Below are 22,314 nucleotides of genomic sequence, written 5' to 3'. Positions count from 1 at the left end.
CCCCCCCCCCCCCCCCCCTGCCACTCCCAGCAGCCCCCAGCCCTGTGCTCTCCCCTCCCCTGGGCTCACAGAGCTGCATGATGGGGCTTCTGGTTATAAGGGGAAGCTCCAGACTGATTCCCAGAAGTGGCCACAGGCTTCAGAATTGAGTCTGAGTGACTTGCTTGTGGTTATTCGGAGGTGTGGTGGTGGCAGATGTCACAGAACTGTCTCAGCTCTATCCACCCCCAAGCATCCTCCAAGGCCAAGAGAAGGACCAAGCATCCTCCTGTGGGCAAAACCACTCGGCTGCTGTTCCCCCCGCCCCACCTCTCTACTTTTGGCTGGGCCCACCAGCAACAGGAGCAGCAACGCTGCACCTTGGAGGCACCCACTGAGTCCTGCAGCAGCTCCAGCCCCCAGGGGAGCTCCTGGGCACTCACCTTGCTGCTTCATCCAGGCCCGCTCCTGGATGAAGCCGATGAAGGGGGCGATGCCAGTGCCCGGCCCGATCATGATCACGGGTGTGCTGGGCTTGAAGGGCAGCCGGAACTGCGACTTTCGGACGTACATGGGCACCAGGGAGCTGCTCCCGTTCTGGTCAGGCACCTTGTTCTTGAGCCAGTTGGTGGCCACCCCTTTGTTCAGGCGGCCCGTCTTGGTCTCATACTCCACCGTCACGGCACAGATGTGGATGGAATTGGGATGAACCTGCAAGGAAGAGATGCTGGCACCAGGCAGAAAAGGAGCCCTGGCAACCCCACACTGCTTCCTTGTGCTCAGGAATGGGGAGAAGTTTATCCTAACATTAACACTGGGACAGCTATTCCTCCCTGCATGCTCCTCAGGGGGCTTCTGTCTTGTCCTCAACTCATCATGGGGCCACTGAGCTTCCCTGGATATTGCCAACAACCTCAGGGCTTCAGGCACAAGGAGTGACTTTTGACCAGCCCCTAAAATGCCACCTTGCCAGGCAAACGGGCAAAGAGGAGCAGGGCTGCAGGGAGTGTGATGGTATCAGAGCACAGCTGGCACAGCGTGGGACTCTCCACAGACCCTGTGGAAGCTGGGATAACTCCATGCACGGACATCACTAAACCTGCCCCTCTCACAGCAAATGTCACCAGGAGAAGCTCGCCGTGCCCAGACCCCAGCTGAGAGGAGCTGCAGCTGAAGCGGTCCCTCCACAGCCACATTCCCTGCTGGAAGCACACCCACCTTGGAGGAGGAGGCAATGGAGTAGTAGCGGGCCTGCAGGCGGGGCAGGAGCTCGCACAGGTGGTCGATGGGGGGGCGCAGGGAGGGCATGTCCTGCAGGATGGCCAGGATGTTCCTGCGGGCCTCCACCACCCAGCTGAGGTACAGCGCCTGCAGGCAAACAGGGCATGACAACCTCCCCACACGGCTGGCAAACACCCCCTCGGCTCTCCGGGTGCCTTTTGGGGATCCCCCAGCACCCAGCTCAGCCCAGCTGGGGAGGGCAGTGCTCCCACCTTGCCCTCGGCAGCGGACGAGGCCATTTTGCGGAGGCGCTCCTGCTCGCTGGCGTCCGTGGCGTACTGGGCCAGCTCGTACAGGACGTTGGTGCGGGGAGGGTTGGTGATGTCCAGGTAGTAAGTCAGGGCTGTCCGGTACGATGTGGGGCAAGGGAAGGGATGCTTCTTGTTGGATTCCTCTGGAGAAGTGGGAGAGAAAGAAAAATTTAAAATCATCCACCTCACGCTGTTATGTTAAGAGGTTTTGCGCCGGCTGCGACACAGTAAGGGCTGGAGACAGAGCAGAGTGGGCTTCAGGGAGGAGAGAGCAGCCTGTGGGTCACAGCCCCAGCTCCACACTGAATCACCTCCCTCCCCAGGCAGCTGCATCTCCCAGTAGCCCATTTTGTGTTTCACAGATGCTGCCTGACAGTTCAGCAGCAAAAAATACGCCCTGGGTTCCTCAACGGGCTCCCTGCCCCGAGATGTCCATGCACAGCCCAGCAAACCCCCAGGCTAAGCAGGGGCTCCCCTCCATGGCTAATTTGGCCTCAGGCACTTACACCTCCATCAGATCTGGCCTCAAAACTGTCCTTAGGCTCTGTCAGCCACGTACAGCTGTGCCAGTGGTCAAGGCTGGAGCCATTCTGCTCAGCCTTGAGAGGTCCATAAGGGACAGGAACGACAGCGTGAGGCTGCACAGCACAGGACACTGCACAGGGGGCCACAGGCTCCAGCAGTGCATTAAATCCACTTCCTCTCTAGAAACCCAGAGCACTCTCAAGCTTCTGGGCCAGCTCATTTGATGCCTCAGGTCGGGCTGTGCTGCTCCAGGAGTGCGATGGGCAGCAGCTGCCATCTCCCTCCTGCCAGAGGCTGGCTCTGCTGGGAATGCTGCCCAGGAAAGAGCTCTTTGGATCAGCACAAGTGCTCCCTCCTGGCAGTTCAGCCCCCAAGCCTGTGCCTCCTCCCAGCACTGAACAAGAACATCTCACTCAGGGCTCTGAGGAGCTCTGGGGCTGCTGAAGGATGCTCTGGTGGGCTGATGCTCCGTAATTAGGAGTGTGCTGTTACATAATTTGTTGTTGAATGGGCTCACTAAGCACATTTCACAACTGACCCACTTCAGCTGCTCTCAGCAAGCAGGCTCTGAGCCCCTGTAGTGAAGAGTGGCCACAGGACATCTGGAGGTGCCCCATGGGATCTTAGGGTGAAGGACAGAGGCCACAGCTGAAGGAGAACTGCTGACCCTTAGGGGTCATCCATACTCACCGTCCAAGTTGTTTAGGGACATGACAGTGTCCAGATCTGTGCCCAGGATCTCACCGATCTGGTTCACCAGGGAGGAGTCGTTGGCTGGGTACACGGCCACATGGTCCCCGGACTCGTACCTGGCAGAGAGCAGGAGAGCACGTGCAACACCCGCACCACTTCTTGACCACCCCTAGCAGCTCAGCCAGAAGACAAGGCGGCTGGTGCAAGAGGCAGCAGGACAACACTGAGGTCTGATGCCCAGGACCTGCACCATCAGCATCCACAGAGCCAGCAGTGACACTGTGGGATCATGGTTTCCCAGGGTTTTTACAAGGGACCTCCCAGGTGACAGCAGTTTTGCCAGAGTTCCAGTAAGGACAGGTTAATTTCCTGACAGAACAGAGCAAAGCTCCTCAAAACCTCTGCAGTTGTTATCTTAAGCCACCTGGATTCACAACTTCCTAACAATTTAAGGAATTTGAGCCAGTGAGAGGGTTTTAAGAACAAGGCTTTATTCGCCCATGCTTGTACACCTAAGCCAGGCAAACACAGGCAAGAGCAATGCCCAGCTCTCCCTTCTCTCACAGCTCTGCTGCCCTCTCATTTATTGAGTGACTCCTAGAGAATTCTTGCAACTGAGACTGCTCAGGTAGGACAGGGATGTGGTGTGGGATGGACCCAAAGCAGCGCAAAAGGTGGGAGCAAGTCCTGACAGGGGGTGCCTGCTACAGAAGCCCAGAGGGGCAGTTTAAAGGAGCAAGGTCCCCTTCTGAAGTGCTGGATGAGGCTGGTGCCACATCCTTGTTCTTTGCTCCTGACAAAACAGAGGAGTAGTCTCCTCCAGGGAACTACCTGATTTTGGAATTGGAGATATCCAGCTCCAGGTGCATCAAGTGTCGCTCTCCACCCTCGTTCAGCTTGCGGTTCTCTGTAACCTGAGCCAGGAAGGGGTTCTTGGCATCAAACGGGCTGGAAGGAAAGACAAAGGCCCTCTGGTTACTCTCCTGCAGGCTCATGGAGCTCCTTGTATCCAGGCATGTTCCCTCTGCCTCCAGAGCAGGCTCCCATGATGTGGTTCCTGTTCCAAAGCACACTGCACCACAGCACACACCAAATTATGATCTGCTGCTCCCCACACTGGCACAGAAAACAGACCATGATCTGCTGCTCCCCACACTGGCACAGAAAACAGGTCCTTTTCCTTCTCAGCACAGCCCAGCAGTCAACAGCTTCTGCCCCATTAAGAACACATGACACAGAACTGGATTGGAGGGACTGTCACAACATCTCAAAGGAATATTTCAGGCTGGAATGAATTTTTAAAGCTCATCTCCCCACAGCAATACTGCCAGCAGCCATCATGCACTAGCCATTCCAGGCAAGGAAAGGCTCAGGACAGATGCTGTGGATGTAGCAGCCAAACAGCACATAGAGCCACCTCCTCACCACGAATGATTCATTAATTGGGGAATCTCAGAGTCCCACTGGAGATCTGAGCCCATTTCTCTTGGGCAGAGACCTGCTGTGCTGCAGAAATGGCACTTGATTGTTAGAAACACATCAAGGAGCCATCAGCCAAGACCTGCCCCGTGTACACCCTGCCCAGGGGGTGTGGCACTCACGGCTTCTGGTTCTCGTAGCTCTTGAGCCGGCCCATCTCCCCCGTGTAGACTTTGTTCATGTTCACATCTGTGTGCACCACCAGCTCGTACTGCCGGATGCTGGAGGGAGAAAAGGGAGAGAAAAAAATCAAACTGGAACCCACGAGGTACAGCTGGAACCATCATCTCCTTTGCTGGATTTGCTGCAGCTCAAAAACAAATGCAAATCCCAGCCCTTTGCCCCTCTCGAGACATGAGGGACCAGGCAGACTGCAGAAAACCCAAAGCAAGGGGAACCCTCAGCCTCCCTGGAGCCTCACAACCAGCACAGCCATCCCCAGAGGAACCAAACCCATCACCTCCCCACTCAGAACAGGAACACAGAGCTGGGCTCAAACTCACACCTGGATGGGCTCAGGCCAAACATCCCTGTTCTACTTCACTCATGCCCTCCTCAACTCTGGAAGGGGAGGCAAGGCAGAGGAAAGGGAACAGCAGCCCAGGGCTGACAGCACAGCCACCAGTCAGAGGTGGCCAGTCTCTGACACCCCAAAGGAGCTGCTCCCAAACCCACCTGGACTCTTCTCCTGTAGCCTCCACCCCGAAGTGCTCACACACTGCTGGCCAGAACTGCTCTCTCCAGGTGATGAAGTCTTCTTCCAGGCTAGCCAGGGCAGAAGAGAGAGTCAATAACCCAGCCCCATTCCCAGAGGAGCCATCTGAGATCCCTTTGGTCTTCCTCCCATCACTGGGGGAAAAGGCATTTGCCTTAGACCCAGGCACCTTTGATCATGCCCACAGATCACCAGGAAAGTGCTGGCAGAGCACTGAGTGGGAACTGTTGCTACACCAGACACCCCTCCCTTCACCAGGTCTGCCAAGGAAGGCTTTGATATTTAGGCTCAGTCTTTAAAAAACTCAGCTCCCTATTGTCCACCCATCAGGTGACCTTCCTAAAAGGTCATGATTCCACCATGGCACTGCTAATTTTTCTGGGCTCAGAGCTTTCCATACATGGCATATCCCTCCCATAAGGCCTTGAAGACCTTAGAGGTAGAGCCACAGGTCGATGTAATGTCCCAAGGTGCTCAAGTGAGCACAAAGAGGTAAAAAAAAAAAAGAAAATATTATTGTCTGAGCTGGAAAATTGCTGCTTCCCACCATAAAATGCTTCCCAAGGAGATTAATCTGCCTCCTTCACTGGGATGGGCGAGTTTATCCACACAGGCTGGGTTAGCCATGGAGCTGCAGCAGGGCAAGGGCAGAGGAGGCTGCAAAGCCTGCTCCTGTGTGTACCCACGGGCATGGGCATTTAAAGCTGATGTGGGATTTCCCAGACACAGGATCCCTTCGGATACTCCCTGTGCACAGGGATCTGACTGTGGGAGAGACAGCAGACACACGCTCAAAAACGTGCCAACCCCAACAAGGAGCCCTGTGGAGTTTATTTCTGCCTCGGTAGTAGAACCAATTCCCTGTCAAGGCCCCTTCCAAGATGCTTTCAGCCAGCTCTGAGCAGCCCCTCACCCCAAGGCACTCACTTGCCATCGTCATCTCCCAGCCCAAGCTCGAAGATGCGCTGGGCTCCGAGCTCCTCCAGTCTCTTGTCCACGTACTTCCCCATGGCATTGAAGTGCTCGTAAGTCTTGTTCCCCAGCCCAAAGACCTGGTAGGGAACACTCATGAGCACAGAGAAACAGGAGGTGGACTCTCCTCATCCATTATCACCCAGCCAAGTAGCACCCAGCAAAGGATGCTGAAGAAAGACAGCGAGACCTCTCCCAGCTCCCCATCAGCTCTCAAGTAAGAATCTACCACTGCAGAGTGTGTGGTTAGGAAGCACCAGCACCTCCCCTGAGGCTGGATGCACTTCCAAGAGCTCCTGCACATCTCCTCGTGGGACAGCCTGGAGAGCCACTGCTGGCCTTTGCCTCCCACAAACCACGCAGTAAATGTTTGCTCACTGCTTCGCACAGAGCAGCTTCACATCTCCACCAGTGGATTTTATTCTCATTTGCAATTATTATGCTGCCTGAGGAATTTGGCCAGGGTTTAGGTGAGGTGGCTGTTTCTCAGCCAGTTATTCAGCTCAGCACAGGAAGAGAGCTACACATTCCTCCAAGTGACTTAATCTGTGGGAGAAGATCTGGCCCTGGGCTGCTCAATTAGCTTCTGAAGAGCAGCAGCAGCCTGTAGCTCATTTAGACTTGTATTCGGTGCCTGCAGGGCTGTTTGGGGCTGTTTATACCAGGAAGCCCTCATGATTTAGAGGGTGGAGAGAGAACTCTGACATTTGCATTTAAAGCCTCCAGATGTACATTTGCAAGTGTCCACAAAGCCTGGGCAGGAAGACAGCAGGGACCTCATCCCAGACAAGGTACACAAGGCACAGACATCGTGTTGGGCCTCTCCCCAGGCCACACTGGAGGGCTCTTGGCCTTTCTGCCCAAATGCAACCCAAAAGCTGGAATGGGGCCACTTACTGCAAACCGGAGACCCGACAGGTCGGCATCGGCCTCCTGCAGCCAGTCGTAGAAATCCTGGGCATTGTCCGTGGGATCCCCCTCTCCATAGGTGGCCATGCAGAACACAGCCAAGGATTTGTCAATCTCAGAGAGGCGACTCAGGTCTGACTGCAACCAAAGGAAAGAAGGAATCTTCAAGGATCCCACAATGTGGCTGTTGGGCAATTCCTATTCCCTCAGTGTAGGTGTGTGAACAGCACCACACGTTTACAGAAGGGGCTGGGAAAGGTCAAAGCCACCCAAAATGGCAGGGAAAATAAAGCCAACCACCCTCACTGGACTGCAAGTCAGTATATCTACCCCACCAGAAAAGCAATGGGATTTTCCATGCAAGGCTTTAAGGGAGCAGGAGAAGGTAGAATGGCAAGGACCGAGCCCGTATCTGCATCTCTCAGGCTGATCCTTTCTCCCCTAGATGACACTACTAAAAAGCCAATTATCCTTTGGCCAAGGTCATTGTTATTTTTTTAGAGGGCATTGAAAGGTTGTTACTATCCCAAGGCTGTTCAGGGCTAAATTACCAGGTCATACTCCTCTGGATCTGCTGCCATGCCCCGGAGGCCATAACGATGGGCATCTTTGGAGAGGCGATTGGCAAACTCCTCTGCTGTGCCCGTCTGGGAACCGTAGAAAACCACTATATTTCGGCCCTGGAGAGAAAGAAAAATCCTTTTTAAATGGTGATTAGTCATTTGGCAAATGCGTGGATGAAGTACAGACAAAGGAAATGCCTGGGATCAGGAATCCTGGACTGCAACCTAAAGGCAACCAGGAGTCTGAGCCTGTGCAGGACTCCAAGGGTTTGGCAGAAAACTCAAGGCTGAACTGTTAATGAGAACATGACTCAGAGGGGAGGCTCAGGTCAGACTAAAACCCAAAGCAAAGAATAAACCTTCCAGATTTATTCTCAACTTTGAGGCTGTGGAGTGACTCCTGGAAACAGGGGACACCCTGGATGAGAAGGCAGAACTTGCCAAAGGCTCTGAGCAAGTGCCTAAGCACCAGAGCTCCTGCTCTGCCACAAGCCAGCTACTTTGAAGTCCAACAGAAAATGCATCCAGCCGTTGCTTCTTCCTCTGCTTCCTCTTATGTCCAGACCAGCAGAGTCAAAAGCTGACAGTTCTGTGTACCACAATTCCCATTCCACAGCCAGCCAGTTTGGGAACCAACCACACAGATAAACAACTGCCAGCCAATGACTTTAAAGTCTCTGCCATTTCCCTCCTGACTTTGATCTCATATTACATTATTTTTTTCCACCGAATTTTCACTTTAATTTCTTCTCTTAAGAACAACTCTCAGGCACAGACTAAAAGAGCTATTCCTGGCTGCTCACACAGATTTCCTCTGGATGCTCTCTGCAGCAGGCATGTGTCTGTATCCAAACCAAATCCTTCTGCTGACAGTCTCCAGAGCAAACTGGCATGGGCATGAGCTCCCCCACATTCCCAGAACAAGCAGCTTACCGTCTTCTTCATCTTCTCGATGAAGCTGCTGTCTCTCACTGGAGCTGCTCTGAAAGACAAGAGGAACTCTTTTCAGATGAGCACATTCATTTTTGAGGTCAGGAATAAGCAAGTGGGGAAAAAGTGGCCTCCAGACCTCAGGAAAGCTGCCCAAAAGGGTGTGAATCTCCACTGACCACTGTTATTCACCCTGCCCCAGGGATGGCCATCACTCATCCACAGGGCTTCTGCACACAACCACGGAGCAGGGACTTGGAGCAGAAGGGAAAAGCTGAGCCCCTGCCTGACTCCCATCAGTGAATCTTCCCACACGAAAAGCCCAGGCACTCAGCCCTGCCCACCAAGAAACCTTTATCAACTGCCCTGAAAGGTTTCACAGCTGAGCAGGTTAAAGGATCTCACAGGAACAGGTCTCTAGATAAGTCTCAGGGGCTAAGATATGGTATGAGAGAAGGGAAGGGATTGCTCCCTGCTTCCCACACCCCCATGGGCATGCAGGATCAGTCCTGAGCCATGCTCCCCCAGGACACATCCCCCAAACCTGAAGTCAAACAGGGCTAAAAATCTGCTGTTTCAGCCTCAAAACAGCATGCCCCAGAGCTGGAGAGCCCTGTGGAGCAGACACATGCAGCTGATCAGACCCACAGAGCTCCTGGCAAGGCAACCACTGCCAGCTGAGGTCCTTTGGAGGCGGGTTCCCATTCCCAGGACAGATCTCCTGCACAGAACATTTGCATTACTGGATGGACATGGCTTTCCCTAGCTTGGAAGGGGGACAAACCACAGCAGAGCCACAAACATGGAGGTAGGGATTCCCACTGCTGTGGCTGCCCTGTTAGGGAGGGAGCAGGAAGAGCTTTGCTATCCTTAGCACATCTTTGGATTTTCGGTGTCATGGAGTGAAAACAACCCGGCCCTGGGGACCCTGGGAGCCTCACAAGCAGAGGTGACCATAGCTACAGTCAGATTAGGTGCTGGGAGCTTTTCACAGCAGGCAAGGCCAGGAGCTCCCTTGCTGTCCTCCCCACCAAAACTTCGGTAAGCAGGGAAGAGGAACGTGGGACCCATTCCCATTTCACAATGGAAGAATGCAAGGCCAAGGCCGGGTCTCCTGTGGGAAGAGAGAAGCCTCCAGGCAAAAAACAAATGGTTTTGGCTCCAGCCCATGTGAGAATGTGAAGAGCTTGCTAACAGTTTCCTCAACTCTGTAGCCCAGAGGGAGGGATCCTGCAGATGTGCTGAGAGGCATTTGGGAGAGCACACACATGCAGAGCACCAGGGTGGGGGACGGTCATAAAACATCCCTTCGAGCACCCCTTCCTACCCAAAGGGATCAAGGAGCTCCATAACTGGGCCTGACAGCTCTGAGCACCAACAGTCTCAAACAAAAGACAAAAGCACACACAAAGGACAAGCAAAGCCAACCCCAAAAAGCTCCCTGAGGCAGCCATGCTCCCAAGAGAGCTGCTTCACGCCCCTGCCTGGCTCTCTCAGCAGGTAACAGTCTCCCCGTGTTGTCATTTGTCCCCTGTTGGGAACTGGGATATCACAAATATCTTAAGGGAGCAGCCCCAGCCCTGCCCACGCTGCAGCCAAGGACAGGGACTCGGGAGAGCTCTCAAGACAAGGCTCTCACTTAGTTTTTGGCTCCTTGGTGAACTTCTTTAGTTCCTGCCCTCTGCAAATGAGATCCAATTAAAACAACACTTGGGTCAACTACTAAACAAAAAGCTTTTAAAGGAGGAGAAAAAGAAAAGTTTTTAGATCCTTTCAGCAAGCTCCCTTTGGAAGAGAAAAGGGTGCAGCACATGGAGCTCGTCTATTTTCAAAGGAGGCAACCCCACACCAAAGTGAGTGGTGGAGAAAAGGCTGTGGCTCAGATACAGAAGAAATAATGAGCCTGGCTTTATAAAAAAGGACTACACAACTCCCTGAAATTGCTTCATCAGGGTGGCCTGAAAATCTGAGCAGTGAAAAAGCACAGGCACTAAAGGCACTAAACGACACTCATTTTCACTGCACTGCCAGGGAAACTTGGAAGAGAAAGTTTGTCCTCAGCAAGGACTGCTCTTACAGCTTAGACAGCTCAGGGTAGCAGCTACAAGCACGAGAAGAAGCATTGGGTGGAGGGAAGGGGATTAACCCCATTGTCAGAGTGAGTCTGTAGCTTGTACAGCTCTCCCACACTTGGTGAGGGCCCACAGCACAAGTGACTCCCAAGGCTCTCTGTCACTTTTGTTTCAGGAGAAAGAAAAAAAAAAAAGACAGGGGAGGAAGCTTCTGGATGCTGCAGAGAAACCGAGCACCGACAGCAGGGTCTCCTCTGGAGCAGCCTGCTTCCAAGCAGAGCCTCTCCCTTTCCTTCTCCTCCTGTTGCAGAGGGAGGAGGCACCCACTCCACCCAGCTTTGGAGCTGGAAGGATCCCGCCAGCCCGTCGGGCAGAGTAACTCACCTGGCCATGGCCGGCTCTTCCCGCGGGGCCGAGTACACACAGCCCATGGCCGGGCAGGGAGGAGGCAGACAAAGAGTCCAGGGCAGCCGTGTGTCTGCAAGGGGAGCTGTGGGGGGACGGATCTAACTTAGCTCTGGAGCCACACGCACACAAGCCTTTCCATTCTGCTCCTCCTGGGCGTTAAAACCGAGCGTCAGCCTTTTGTTGAGAAGAAGAGAGCCAGCACAAAAGGTCCCAGCACGGGTCATAGCAGGAGTGGTCCTGTCCACTCCAATCCTCGTGGTGGGGCTTTGGAAGTTACTGAGTGGATCTGCACAGTCCTGAGAAACTGCAACATCTGGCAGCAGTGGCAGAAAGGAATTAGGAGTGGAGAATGAAACCTCCCAGGATCCTCCGCAGCACACGTCCCTCTCCCATCCGCGCGGAGCAGGGGGACGGGACACAAAACCCTCCCCCAGCCTTGTTCCCTTGGAAACTGTTTATATCACAGCTGCTTTTATATATATTCTTAAAAAAGAAAAAAAAGAAAAGGAAAAAAAAGCTTGATGCTATAGCTGAATGAAACGATTCCAGACACTGCGTGAGCAACGCTTCGGGTAACTATGGCAGTGCCATTACGGAGGCAGCTCAAAGGAGTTTGTTTTGCATAGGATCCCATTAAATTAAATTAGAGATGGTCTCTCTCACACACACAGGCAGCAGAGAGCTAATCAGGCTAAGGACTTGGAGCAATTCCTGCCACAGGAAGCCCTACAAGTACCAGGGAATGGATTTCTGCATAGCTGCAGAATAGAGATAAGCCAGTTTCTGTCCCAAACAATGCTAAAGAGGGGGGAGAAGGGAGAGGGTGACACCCAGCATACCAATGACTGTCCCGCCTGCATCTCCCCCGATGACTGTCTGCAGAGTGGGGACATTAGAAGGGAAAGAAATCTGTGATTGAGAAACTTGCAGAGGAGGAGCAGCCAAAGAATAAAAATAAATTCCTGCATTCCCCAGCACTGGCCCTGCGAGGAAGCACGGTGGCCGTGGCTGCGTGGCGATCCAGAGCTGCTCTCCCTAATGACATCTGCAGAGCAGGCTGCAGGGAGGGCTGCTCTGGTGGTTTTAATTAAGTCTGAAAATGGTCAAAACACAAGCAATGCTCAGTCAGTGGGATCCCAACCTGGCCCACACACACGTGTTACAAGTCACAGGTACAGGACACCTCATATGCAGGAAGCCACGGCATGCGCTGGCTTCTGTCCCTTCTGTGGGGACTTTGGGCAGGAAAACAGCTCCACTTGGCTTAAGGGTGATCAGCAGCCTGACCCCTTCACTGAGCTGTGGCTGAACCTGAAGAGGCATTGCTGGGACAAGATCATGACCATTCCCAGGCCACGCAGAGAGAACCCAGCCCAGAACAGGGCATTTCAACCATGCATCTGCTCTACCACAATCAAGGGCAGTAACAACAATGGCATTTCCTCTGCAGACCCTGCTGAGCTGATGTGGTTTTATCAAGGTGTGCTGCTCCCAAAAACCCCAGAAGGGCACTGAGGTGCTGGATGCTGTGTTTAGGTCAGAGACTCTGCTTGCACTCTTCAGCACTGCAAACAAATCACTAAAGCAGCAGCCATTGTGATGTGTCTGAATTGTTATTCAGCACCTTCATCCTCCAGTATTCTGAGGCTGAAGCTGGGGGGCCAAAGTGACACAACACAAACCATCACCCAATGCCATCAGACAAAGCAGTTCAGGACCCTTTGGGAAGGCAGTTTGGTTCAGGCAGAGCTGAAGAAACACCTCCTCTAAAGGTCAAGGCTCTCCATTCCAGCCAGAGACAGCCCCACCAAGGCCCCTCTGCCTTCACAGGTCTGGGTCAGCTTCCCTGCCTGCCCAGGGGCCCACCTGCCATATCCAGCCAGCCACAGGCAGAGGTTGGCAGTGTGATCCTGTGTCTTGTTGATTTGCTTGTTCATCAGAAAGGAAACTCTACCCCAGATTCAAGGATTACAGGAGGGAAGGAAACCCAAGGCTGACCAAGCTTGTTTTCCCACTCATTTTCCTCCCAGTTCCAGGCATCCCATAAAATCCAACTGAAAAGCTGCAGGAAGTCACTGTCTCAGCCCTGAAGGATGGATGTGCCCCGAGCCACAGCCTTGGCTTTTAGGGCCACACTGCCCTTGGACCGGCTTGATACAATGACCACAGCAGGGCTGCAGCAGGACACAGGGAAAAACCACTTCACAGCCTCCTCTCACTCTGCACCTGCCTGGCTGACACTTTTCCAAAGTGCAATTGTGAGAGACAACTTGCAGAACAACCTCACCTCTCTGGTTACAGGTGACAGGAGATGCTGCTGTTCCACATCTCCCACAAGGAGCAGTTGCTCCCTCCCAGCCACTGCTCACAGGGACACAAAAGGCAGCACAGACCCCACAGAGGAAACAAAGTGCCTGTGAGGCAGCTCAGAGCCAGGACCTGCAGCCAGGCTGGGATGGAGGCCCATGTGCTGAGGCCCTGCAGCAGAACAAGGTGGTAACACACACCACAAGTCGAAGTTTCTCTGCAAGGTCACCACGGCCTCTGGAAGAGCTGCACATGATGGGCTGTAGGTGCAATCAGTCACAAGGATGGGGAGCATGGGAGCCCAGGCTGTGCCATGCCAGGATCTAATTTCAGACAGACAGTGCCCTTTCCCCAGCCAGCTCAGTTCTCACTGCAGCACAGCCCTTCTTAAAATCTCTGGAGGCAACCACGTGCACTTACACAGCCCTGTCTGGCAGGCATGAGAGGGAAAGCATCCCAGCAATCCAACAGAACACATTCCCAAGGTAAGGCTGAGCAGGCACAGGCAGCTGGGCTGCTGCCAGCCTTGTGTGCACCCATCTGCACAAGGTACCACAGCCAGGGACACTGCTGCCCTTTGAAACCCTGCCAGCCAGAAAATGTACTTTCCAAACTCCTGCGACACCAGAAACAAAGAATGAGCTAAAAAGCCCAGCAGAAAACTGATGTTAAGTTTGGAATGTGACTGAGACAAGGAACCAAGTGCACCCAGATCTCCACCTGCATGGCTCGTTCCTGGCCCCAAGCCCTTTGCAGAAGACAGGGTGGAACAAAGCTCTCCCTCTCCAAATCCAGCCTCCCACTGCTGTGGTAACCTGGCATCAAAAGCCAATCAAGTTTTACAGGAGCTGCCAAGCGGCTCATCCCAGGAACTATCTCCCAGCTCCCCAAGACTATTCCTTTCCTTCATAGCTAGGGGTGGATAAGGCTTCCAACATGAAACCTGCTTAAGAGCAAGTCCACCTTTCTCCAGATTTACCTAAATGTGACTTTTATCAGAAAACACCAAGAACAGCCAACGCAATCCTTAAGAGTTTTGAAGTACAGCCAGAGGCTTTCCTGCCTGACCTTTTCCTGCCTTGCTCGGGAAAGGCCAATTCCCGATTTGGGCCACACGGTGGGGTAAGGCAGAACTGCAGCCTGCCTCTTCCTCCGGCATTTCTGCATCGTGAGCAGAACACACAGCAGCTGAGGGCAGAGAAACGCCCCCTCACCGACCTCCCACAACCCAGCGGAGCCTCCCAGAACCCACCACAAGCAAGAGAGAAAAGCTCCGCTGGTCCCACCCAGCCTGAGAGTTGTTACTTACACTGACTGCATTTTGGGGAGCTCAGGCACTTCCTCCTTTTTCTTGCGGAAGAAGAACCAGTAGGTAAAAAGGCCGGTGATGAGGGAGATGAGGAACACATCCATCATGCTGAAGAGAGAGTCCTGCTGTGTAGTGCTGTCTGGAGAGGAGATGGTTGGGTCCATGCTGGCTTCCCCCATGGCAGTCAGAGGCACTGCAAGCAAGGAAAAACAATGAGCACCAGCAGCCACATGGGACAGCATTGAAGGACATCCAGAAAATGCTTTTTGCTTTACACTTAGTCTTAGGAGCACAAGGCCACCCAACAAGTCTTTGGATCAAACACACTAAGATTCTTTTGTGCTCCAAGGTGTCCCACCAAGCTTTTCCCTTCCTGCTGCATCCATGCTGATCCATCTGAAGTGATTTCTGCTCTCCCTCTGCCAGCAGCATCGGAGCAACCCCACACTCCAGCCAAGGAGCCCAACCCGAGTCCTACTGATGCCCCAGCAATACTCAATAGGGATTCATGGCCAGCCTTTACTAAAGCCCTTATTCACCACAGAGCCCCTGAGATGTTACTGGGGGATGACCCCACTCTTCCAGCCGCCCCACAGATCTGGGGCTTCCTCCCTCCTTCCCACAAGGTGATAGGATGTCCTGGCCCCACTGCTGTGCTGATAAACCACTGAGCAGGACTGTGGCACGAACTCCCGTGAGCATCCCCACAACAGGTTGTTGTTACAACACAAATTATGAATATTTCTGATTTCCTCCCCTGCAGATTGGATTCATCATCCATCTCTTTCTGGGCCTCTGGCTTCCCAGTTCCCTCCATGATTTCCCCCAGTTTAACTTCCATCTCCTTGAACTACTCCTTTCCACTTACCAAGGCAGAGTTTAAGTGACTTGGGACTTGCCCACAACCACTCCCAGAGTCTGTGGTAGCACAAGGACAAACACACAGCCCTCAAATACCCAACCAGCCCTATGGCCCCTGTCCTTCCCCTGGGGAGCCACCCATCACTCCCTCCCTCCCTCCCACTGCTGTGCCAAAGCTCTGAACTCCTCCGACCCTAATCCAGATTGCAAGATTATCTTCCCTGCACACAAGGACACACTCTGACCAAGTAAACAGATAATTAACTCAAAACTTGATTTGGAAGGGCAAAGTGACTCTCTTCTTGTATTTGGGCATCCTGCCAAGCCTGGAGACCATGGACATTTGAACTTGCACCCAGAAAAGTGACTCAGAGCCATGGTGGTGCCGCAGGAGGGAAAGGATACGTGCCATGCCTGAGAAATAAAAGTGACTGAAGCTGAAGGTTATGCCAACACATTCAGGAGCTGGGAAGAAAACGGAAGGTGAAGCTTAGGGAGCACTAATGAGGGACACCAGCTACAACCTCCAGCAAAGAACAACCCCTTGTTGTTACCCCCACAAGGGAAGTGCAGCTCCAGACAACACACAGCCCTGTGCCACAGGGCACCAGCTATAAAAAGCACTCTGTGGAGCACAGGGAGAAGTCCACAGCCACCTGGCAGTGACCCTAGACGGGTACTCTGGCAACCCAACTAGTGCTCAACCCCACAAGAAGTTTCATTTGGTGGAGAAGTTGGCACGTAACTGCATTACAAGGGGCACTAAAACACCACTGCAAAGCTTCCCTTGGGTTCCCAGAGAAGGCACCAAGGCAGGGTGTTGGAAGAAAAATAAGAGTGATGTGACACAAGCAAACTGCACATTCCTCTCCATCAGGCAGGTCACCCTGTCCTCCCTCCTTGCTAACAGGCTTTCCATTGCTGGATCTTGGAGCCAAGCAAGAGCTGGATGTTACTTCTGTACAACTGTAGACTAAACTGTTAGTTAAAGCCTCCACAACTGGGGCTTAGTTGCCAAAAAGGCACAGCTCCCAGGAGGATCCCTCTCCTCCTACTTGTCTGGTTCCAGTAAATCACCAAGGAGCTGGTCTGGCAATCAACACCAGAGGAATATGCTGATGGGGGAAAAACATTGCTGGTTTATTGCTTTTATTCCTGATGAAAGCCCAGAAATTTTAATTACAAGCTCTTCTCCTCTTCCCCTCTGCCACCCCACCTCATCTGTAGGAATCTCAGCCAAAATTTGCCAGGCAACCCATCCTTTCACAGAGTTTTGGGGTTTTGGTTCTTGCCATCTCACTCATCACTTAAACTGCTCTTTACATCTCAGGGAAAAAAAGCCCTGAGGGCCAGTGGTCCGTGGTTCCCAGGGAGCCTCAGCTGCTGCCTGTGCACAGCATGGCCCAACTCTGCAAAGAGGTGGAGGAATCAGTGCCCAGACACAGGCAGGAGTAAATATCTCCAACTCTGCAAGGTGGGTTGGTTTTTTCAGTAGCAGTTTCATTGCCCAAACTACACAAGGGTGGACAATTCTCCTCATACAGGGCAATGATGGCCATGTCAGTGGGTCTTTCACCCACTTTCCCTGAAAACCCCAAGGCACATAAAGCAGTGACAAATCTTTGCTCAGAGGAAGCCATGAATAAAAACAAGGCTGATGGAGACCACGCTGAGCTGGTTTGGGGCAGATGCTGCAGCTCCTTCCCTTCTAAGCACCGAACCCAGCAGCAGCTGAGCCCTGGGGAAGGCTCCTTGCACAGGACACAGCAGCCCCCCCTTGTCACCAACTACAGGTGGAGGAGAGTTCCAAACCAGACAGGAGAGCAGCACGCAGACCACAGCAATTCCCAGCTCCAGATAGCTCAGACATGGATACTCATGAGCTGCCCTGGGTGGGCAAAGAATAGGGCAAGAATGAGCCTGTGCTCTCCTCAGCCAGGTGAGGGTTTTGTCTCCAGCCAAAATTCATCACTGTGCTCAAAGCAGCAGAGCTTCAGCTCCCAGAACAGAGGGGTTTGGCTTTCTCGAGCCTCCAGAGGTGGTCTGCTCTCCCAAGCAGTGCTGCCTTGGAAAGAGGCATCCTCGGGGAGGCAGCTCCCAGGAATGCTGCCTGGGTGGATGTGGGGGTGGAAGCTGTGCTATCTCCTTGCCTTGACCACGCTGCAGCTCTCCAGTGCTTCAAAGGGGAACCCTGCAGCTGCAGCCAGGCCACCCAGTCACTGCCCACAGCCAGGGAAGGGAACATTCCAGGTTTATGGCTCTGGTTTGCTCTCCTCTCTTCATTCCCAATCTCCACAGCACAAAGTTTCCACGCTGATCTCTAACCCTGGGAGGAATCATGGTTACGGCCTAATGATGGAACACAGCACAAAAGCTGCTTTAATTTTGATGGTGGGCTCCCTCTGGTCCTGGACATTTGGTTATTCAAGCCTTACATCCCAGCTACAGATTCTTCTTTTTACTTTCCCTTCACCACCCCTACCCTCAGGAAAAGATTTGCTTAACCACAACAAGAGAAAGGCAAAGGATGTGAAATTAGACCTCATTTCTCGTTTTTAAAGGGTTGACATAACTCAGGAACTACTGAACTCTCTTCACCCAGCACAGGAAGATTATCCCTCAATTTATCTCAGTCTCACAGTTGTCTGTAACAATTATTATCCAGAAGTTTACACCAACTCATTTTCAAATGCATGTCCTTTTCTAACTTCCAGTGAAAAGAAACCTGACTCTTACTCGAAATGTAGCTATGCTGGGAATCCTGCAGTCTCAGGAAGGGCCTTGGTAGAATCAAACTAGGTTTTTCAAAGGAAAAGGAAATTTATGATACAGAAGTAAAACTTTCCCTGACAACAGTTTCAAGGGTGGTCATTTTATCCACAGTGTTTATTACATCTTCAATCAAAGTCAGACAAGATGTCCATATCCCTGGAGGTTTTTTTAAATGGTAGCTCCAGTTCCTGGATCCCTGTTTATGCACACAGCAATCAGTCTCATCGAGATGTGAGCATTTACATCACACAGAAAAGTCACAACATTTTGAAAGATTGCAATGAAACAATGCTGTGTTTTAGCACAGCTTTTCAGCCCCTGAATGTGTGAATTTGCTTGATGCATGGCAGCTCACAATCATTCAAATCATCAGGGACCTTCTCTGCACATCTCCCTGCTAGCAAACAGACGTACTTCATCCTCATATTAAACGAAATTTATTCCTCATTCTCATGCACACCTTGGAAAAAAAGGACAGGAAGCACTCTCAGCGCCAGGCATCCTCAAATCCCCCCTGATTTCCATACAGACTAAAGGTGCTATAAGGCCACGAGGTTAAAAAGTATTTAAATATAGATATAAAAACAGTATTACAACAAACAAGACAGGCTGGGGAGTGATGAAAGTCAAGTGTTCAGCAATGAGAAGAGATCTATTCTCCTTCCTTGCATCAGATGCCCCCTAAAAGCACTCTGGGACACGGCACCACAATCACAAAACGTGGCTGGGAGGTTTCCCCTTCTGGAAGTCATATTGTGGTGTCTCCTAGTGACCAAAAGGCCTTGGCTCTGAAGCCAAGTTGGCAATCTGGGCAGGAAGTTGTCTCTTTGTGAGACTGAAGTAGCCTGTTTTTTAATGTAATATCTGTGATGAGTTCCAAGTACCTCAGGCCTCAGTTGAACTTCCCAGCCCCAAACCAGGACTGCAGCCTGTGACTCTTGCCCCACAAACGAGCAACCAAGTTCTGTGCTTGACTCTGCCCTGTGCCACCATCAGCACACCCTGACCTGCAGCGTCAGCCTCGTCCAGAGGGGAAGGAGAAGGAAAACTGCTGAGTGAGCACAGCCTGGAGGCTGCTCGCTGCTCCCACCTCTGATAATGGATCCCCAGCACCAGCCAGAGCACCAAAGAGCTCCTGATTCCAGCCCAAGACACCAGAGAGGGATCTCCACGAGCCCCACACACCCTACAGACACTGCCTGCCCTGGCACGGCTGGCACAGGGGCTGCCACCCCCAGAGCTGCCCCCGAGCTATCAAAACACCCACAATTTTCCCAAGCATCAGCACCCTTTGGACACCTGCAGATAAGCACAGGGGCTGCAGGTGGAACCTCTGTTTTGCAATACGTGCAGAAAAAGAATCGGCGGTGATGGAGTCAGAGGGATTGCGTGACAACCGTACATGCAGTGCCATCAGTCACTCTCTGCCCGACACTGGCACCGGCGCCGGGCTCCAGTCAAAGGGAGCTCAGCAGGGTGCAGGCAGAGAAGCCTTCCCAGCCCCCAGCAAGGTCCAGGCTGTCTCAGCTGAGCACCAGCAAGGACAGCAGGTAGTGCTTTGGAGCCAAACCACCCCTGCAGCAATGAGATCCCCTCATTTCTCACAACACCACCACCACGGTGCCAACTCAAGCCCTGGAGCACCCATTCCCTCTCCACCAGCCCACCCATCCCATCCAGCAACACTTACCAAAGGACTGCTTTCCAGCTTCTCATAAACAGGAATTCATGCAAGTCTAACAGCAAATACAACAGCAATACACACTCAAAAAGCTCCTTCAGAGCAGCTGTCTCCAGCTCAGACTCCCAGTGAAAGCCCCACACAGGGCAGGGGACAAGGGGGCACCGCTGGTAGAGAGAGCACTCCTCGTGCTCCCTGCAGCCATGTGACAGTGGCCCTCATGTCCCTGACTCAGCACAGGCAGCACGTAGTGAGCAGAGAGGAAGTGCAGCTGTCACGATTTCCAGTGTTGGGAGCTCTGCGTGGCTGGGGATGTCACCGCTGCCACCAGATCTGCCAGACCCCTCTTTCTGACCAGGAAGGACCGTCCTGAATTCCCAAGGCAGAGGCAGGTGTGCATGACCAGACCTCCCTTCCCACCTTGTCTGCCCCAGGGGTTGCCCTTTCTCTTGTGCTGACCATGGCACAACACAGATTAGCCTTAAAAAAGCCCAGTTTTAAATCAGGGATCAATTACTTCCACCAGTGTCATGGCACAGCCCCAAAATTCAACCTCAGAACAGACACATAAATGATAAAGAGAGATAAGCAACCAAACCAGGTGAAAACTCCAATTCTTTGCACAGCAGTGACCTGCAGCCCGAGCTGTAGACACAATGGCAAAACAGGAGGACTGTAAACAGAAATTAAACAACTGAAACATCTGGGAGGAAAAAAGAAAGACCTCTCATAGGTCTGCAGAGTTTGTGGAGAGCTCACAGAGATGGCAGCACCAAAAGGAAGTTGCATTGAGACCCCATCACTCCTCACAGCAGCAGCAGTGGAGGAGAAGGAAGAGACTTGCCCACTAACAGGAATGCAGTCTTGTGACCAGCCAAGGGCTTTCTTCTTTCACCCACTAATGACACAAGACAGGCAGGTTACTGATGGCTGTCAGGAAGAGGAGCCCCACACACACAAGCCCAAGAGGAAGAAGGAGAGGCAGCAGCAGCAGCAAGAGCAGGGCTGTGGCTGAGGTGGCATTTCTGCCCAGGCTCCTGTGCCTGATCTCCTCTGAACCCCAGTGCAGCCAGGACTTCCTGCATGTTAGTGTGTGGGATTGGGCCAAGAGACCCTCAGGGCAAAAACAGATCTTCTCTTATTCCTCTTCAGAATGCAACCAATTAGACTAAGGAATTTTACATCAGCCTGTGCCAATCTCAAATTAGCTCTTTTTACTTTCCTTTTTACTAAAAGGAGACCTGGCAGGAAAAGTAGTCCTTTCCAAAACAAAAGCAGCTCATGGAAGCACGTGCTCAGATCCAGGTTCTTTAACAATTGCCTTGGCTCAGCCTTTTCTCCACAGCTCTGCCACACGGAGATTGCATTTCTCATCAACAAGAGGATGCTGATCTGGCCAGACAAGTGGCCCTGTTTGGTCTGGTCTGCACAGGCTCCCTGCTTTAAGTGGGAATCATCACACAGGGGAGTCCCTGGGCCCCTGGGGAAGGAAGGCACAGTGGGAAACCTCACAGCTTTCCTTGTCCCTTCAGCCTCTGTTGGATCACACATGCTGGTGTGAAGGCTTGCTACACCTAGAGTTTCCCTATCACTTTCTTCCCACATATTTCCCACAGCTTCCCATTAACCAGCTCAATAAAGAAGGGCAGAAAGCAGCAGAGCCTCACACAAAAATGGGAAAGTGCTTCTGCACACTGCCACCAGCTCAGAAATCCCAATCCAAACTGAGGAGTTGGCTGCAGCAGCACCTCAAACAGGGAAAGGAACACAAAAGCTGTTGGGTTTTTTTTTGTGAAACGTGAAAGGTCTCTTCTACCCAGACCCTGAGACACCGGCTCAGACATCAGCAAAACTTCTATTTTAGGCACAGGACAGACACAGAGTGTGCATCAGTCTGGATCTTGAAATACTGCATATTTGAGCTTCTGCTGTGTCACACTTGCATGCTTTCTGGCCCCTGGGTCTTATTCAAGGACAGCAGAGCAGCTGCAAAAGCAAGGAAGAGAACAAGAACTGCTTTAGTGAGGCAGAAAGGAACTCTATGCTATGGGTGTGCTGAGGTGGGGCTGTGCAGCGAGCTCAGTGCACCGAACCAAAGGATTCAGGGCATTATCCCACACAAATTAATTCAAACTTGCCAAGCTGCCTTAAAGCAAGCTAGAATTACTGAACTTGCACACCTCCTTTCACCAGATAAAAGCCTGACTCTCAGCCTTTAAACATGGGGTGTCTCCCTGGCTTAGGCACCTGGGCACCTTCCTTCACACACATCGCAGAGCCAGCACAGAAAAACAAGAGTTCAGGGTTACAGGATAAACAAAATCTGAGAATGGCAGATAAATTGAGCCCCTGGGAACCAACACTGTTCTCCAGCCTCTCCTCCCAGCAAGGGACAAATCCAGAGCAGCACTCTTCAGGCATCACTTGGAAGAGGAACAGGGGTCTCGCCACCAGCAATGTTCAGGAGCAGGGACAGCTCTGCCGGAGTTGTAAACCTCCCTGTTGTCAACTCCATGGGCACCTCTCAGGCAAACAACTGCTCAGAGCACTGTGAAACCTCAGGAGCAACCCATCCAGGCATGGGTCTTTTGGTTCAAATCCTGCTGA

The 22,314-nt window shown here is 52.5% G+C and overlaps 1 protein-coding gene across 1 annotated transcript in view; it reads right to left on the bottom strand.

The window, feature by feature from the left end:
* LOC103621601 (NADPH--cytochrome P450 reductase) overlaps positions 1–22,314 on the bottom strand; it is a 26,155-nt gene that overhangs the window by 1,592 nt on the left and 2,249 nt on the right. The window contains exons 2-15 of the mRNA XM_017742964.1: positions 14,394–14,586; positions 8,301–8,349; positions 7,356–7,484; positions 6,793–6,942; positions 5,851–5,975; positions 4,884–4,973; positions 4,331–4,429; positions 3,561–3,677; positions 2,727–2,845; positions 1,473–1,654; positions 1,198–1,347; positions 419–690; positions 203–313; positions 70–89 (exon numbers count right to left, since the gene is read on the bottom strand). Of these exons, the coding sequence (XP_017598453.1) occupies positions 70–89; positions 203–313; positions 419–690; positions 1,198–1,347; positions 1,473–1,654; positions 2,727–2,845; positions 3,561–3,677; positions 4,331–4,429; positions 4,884–4,973; positions 5,851–5,975; positions 6,793–6,942; positions 7,356–7,484; positions 8,301–8,349; positions 14,394–14,572 (1,792 nt within the window). The 5' untranslated portion in view covers positions 14,573–14,586. The remainder of the gene's footprint in view (positions 1–69; positions 90–202; positions 314–418; positions 691–1,197; positions 1,348–1,472; positions 1,655–2,726; positions 2,846–3,560; positions 3,678–4,330; positions 4,430–4,883; positions 4,974–5,850; positions 5,976–6,792; positions 6,943–7,355; positions 7,485–8,300; positions 8,350–14,393; positions 14,587–22,314) is intronic.

Source organism: Corvus brachyrhynchos, unplaced genomic scaffold (assembly GCF_000691975.1).
Source record: "Corvus brachyrhynchos isolate BGI_N302 unplaced genomic scaffold, ASM69197v1 scaffold99, whole genome shotgun sequence".
In the NCBI taxonomy this organism is placed as follows: Eukaryota; Metazoa; Chordata; class Aves; order Passeriformes; family Corvidae; genus Corvus; species Corvus brachyrhynchos.
This window is presented reverse-complemented; position numbering and strand designations above follow the sequence as displayed.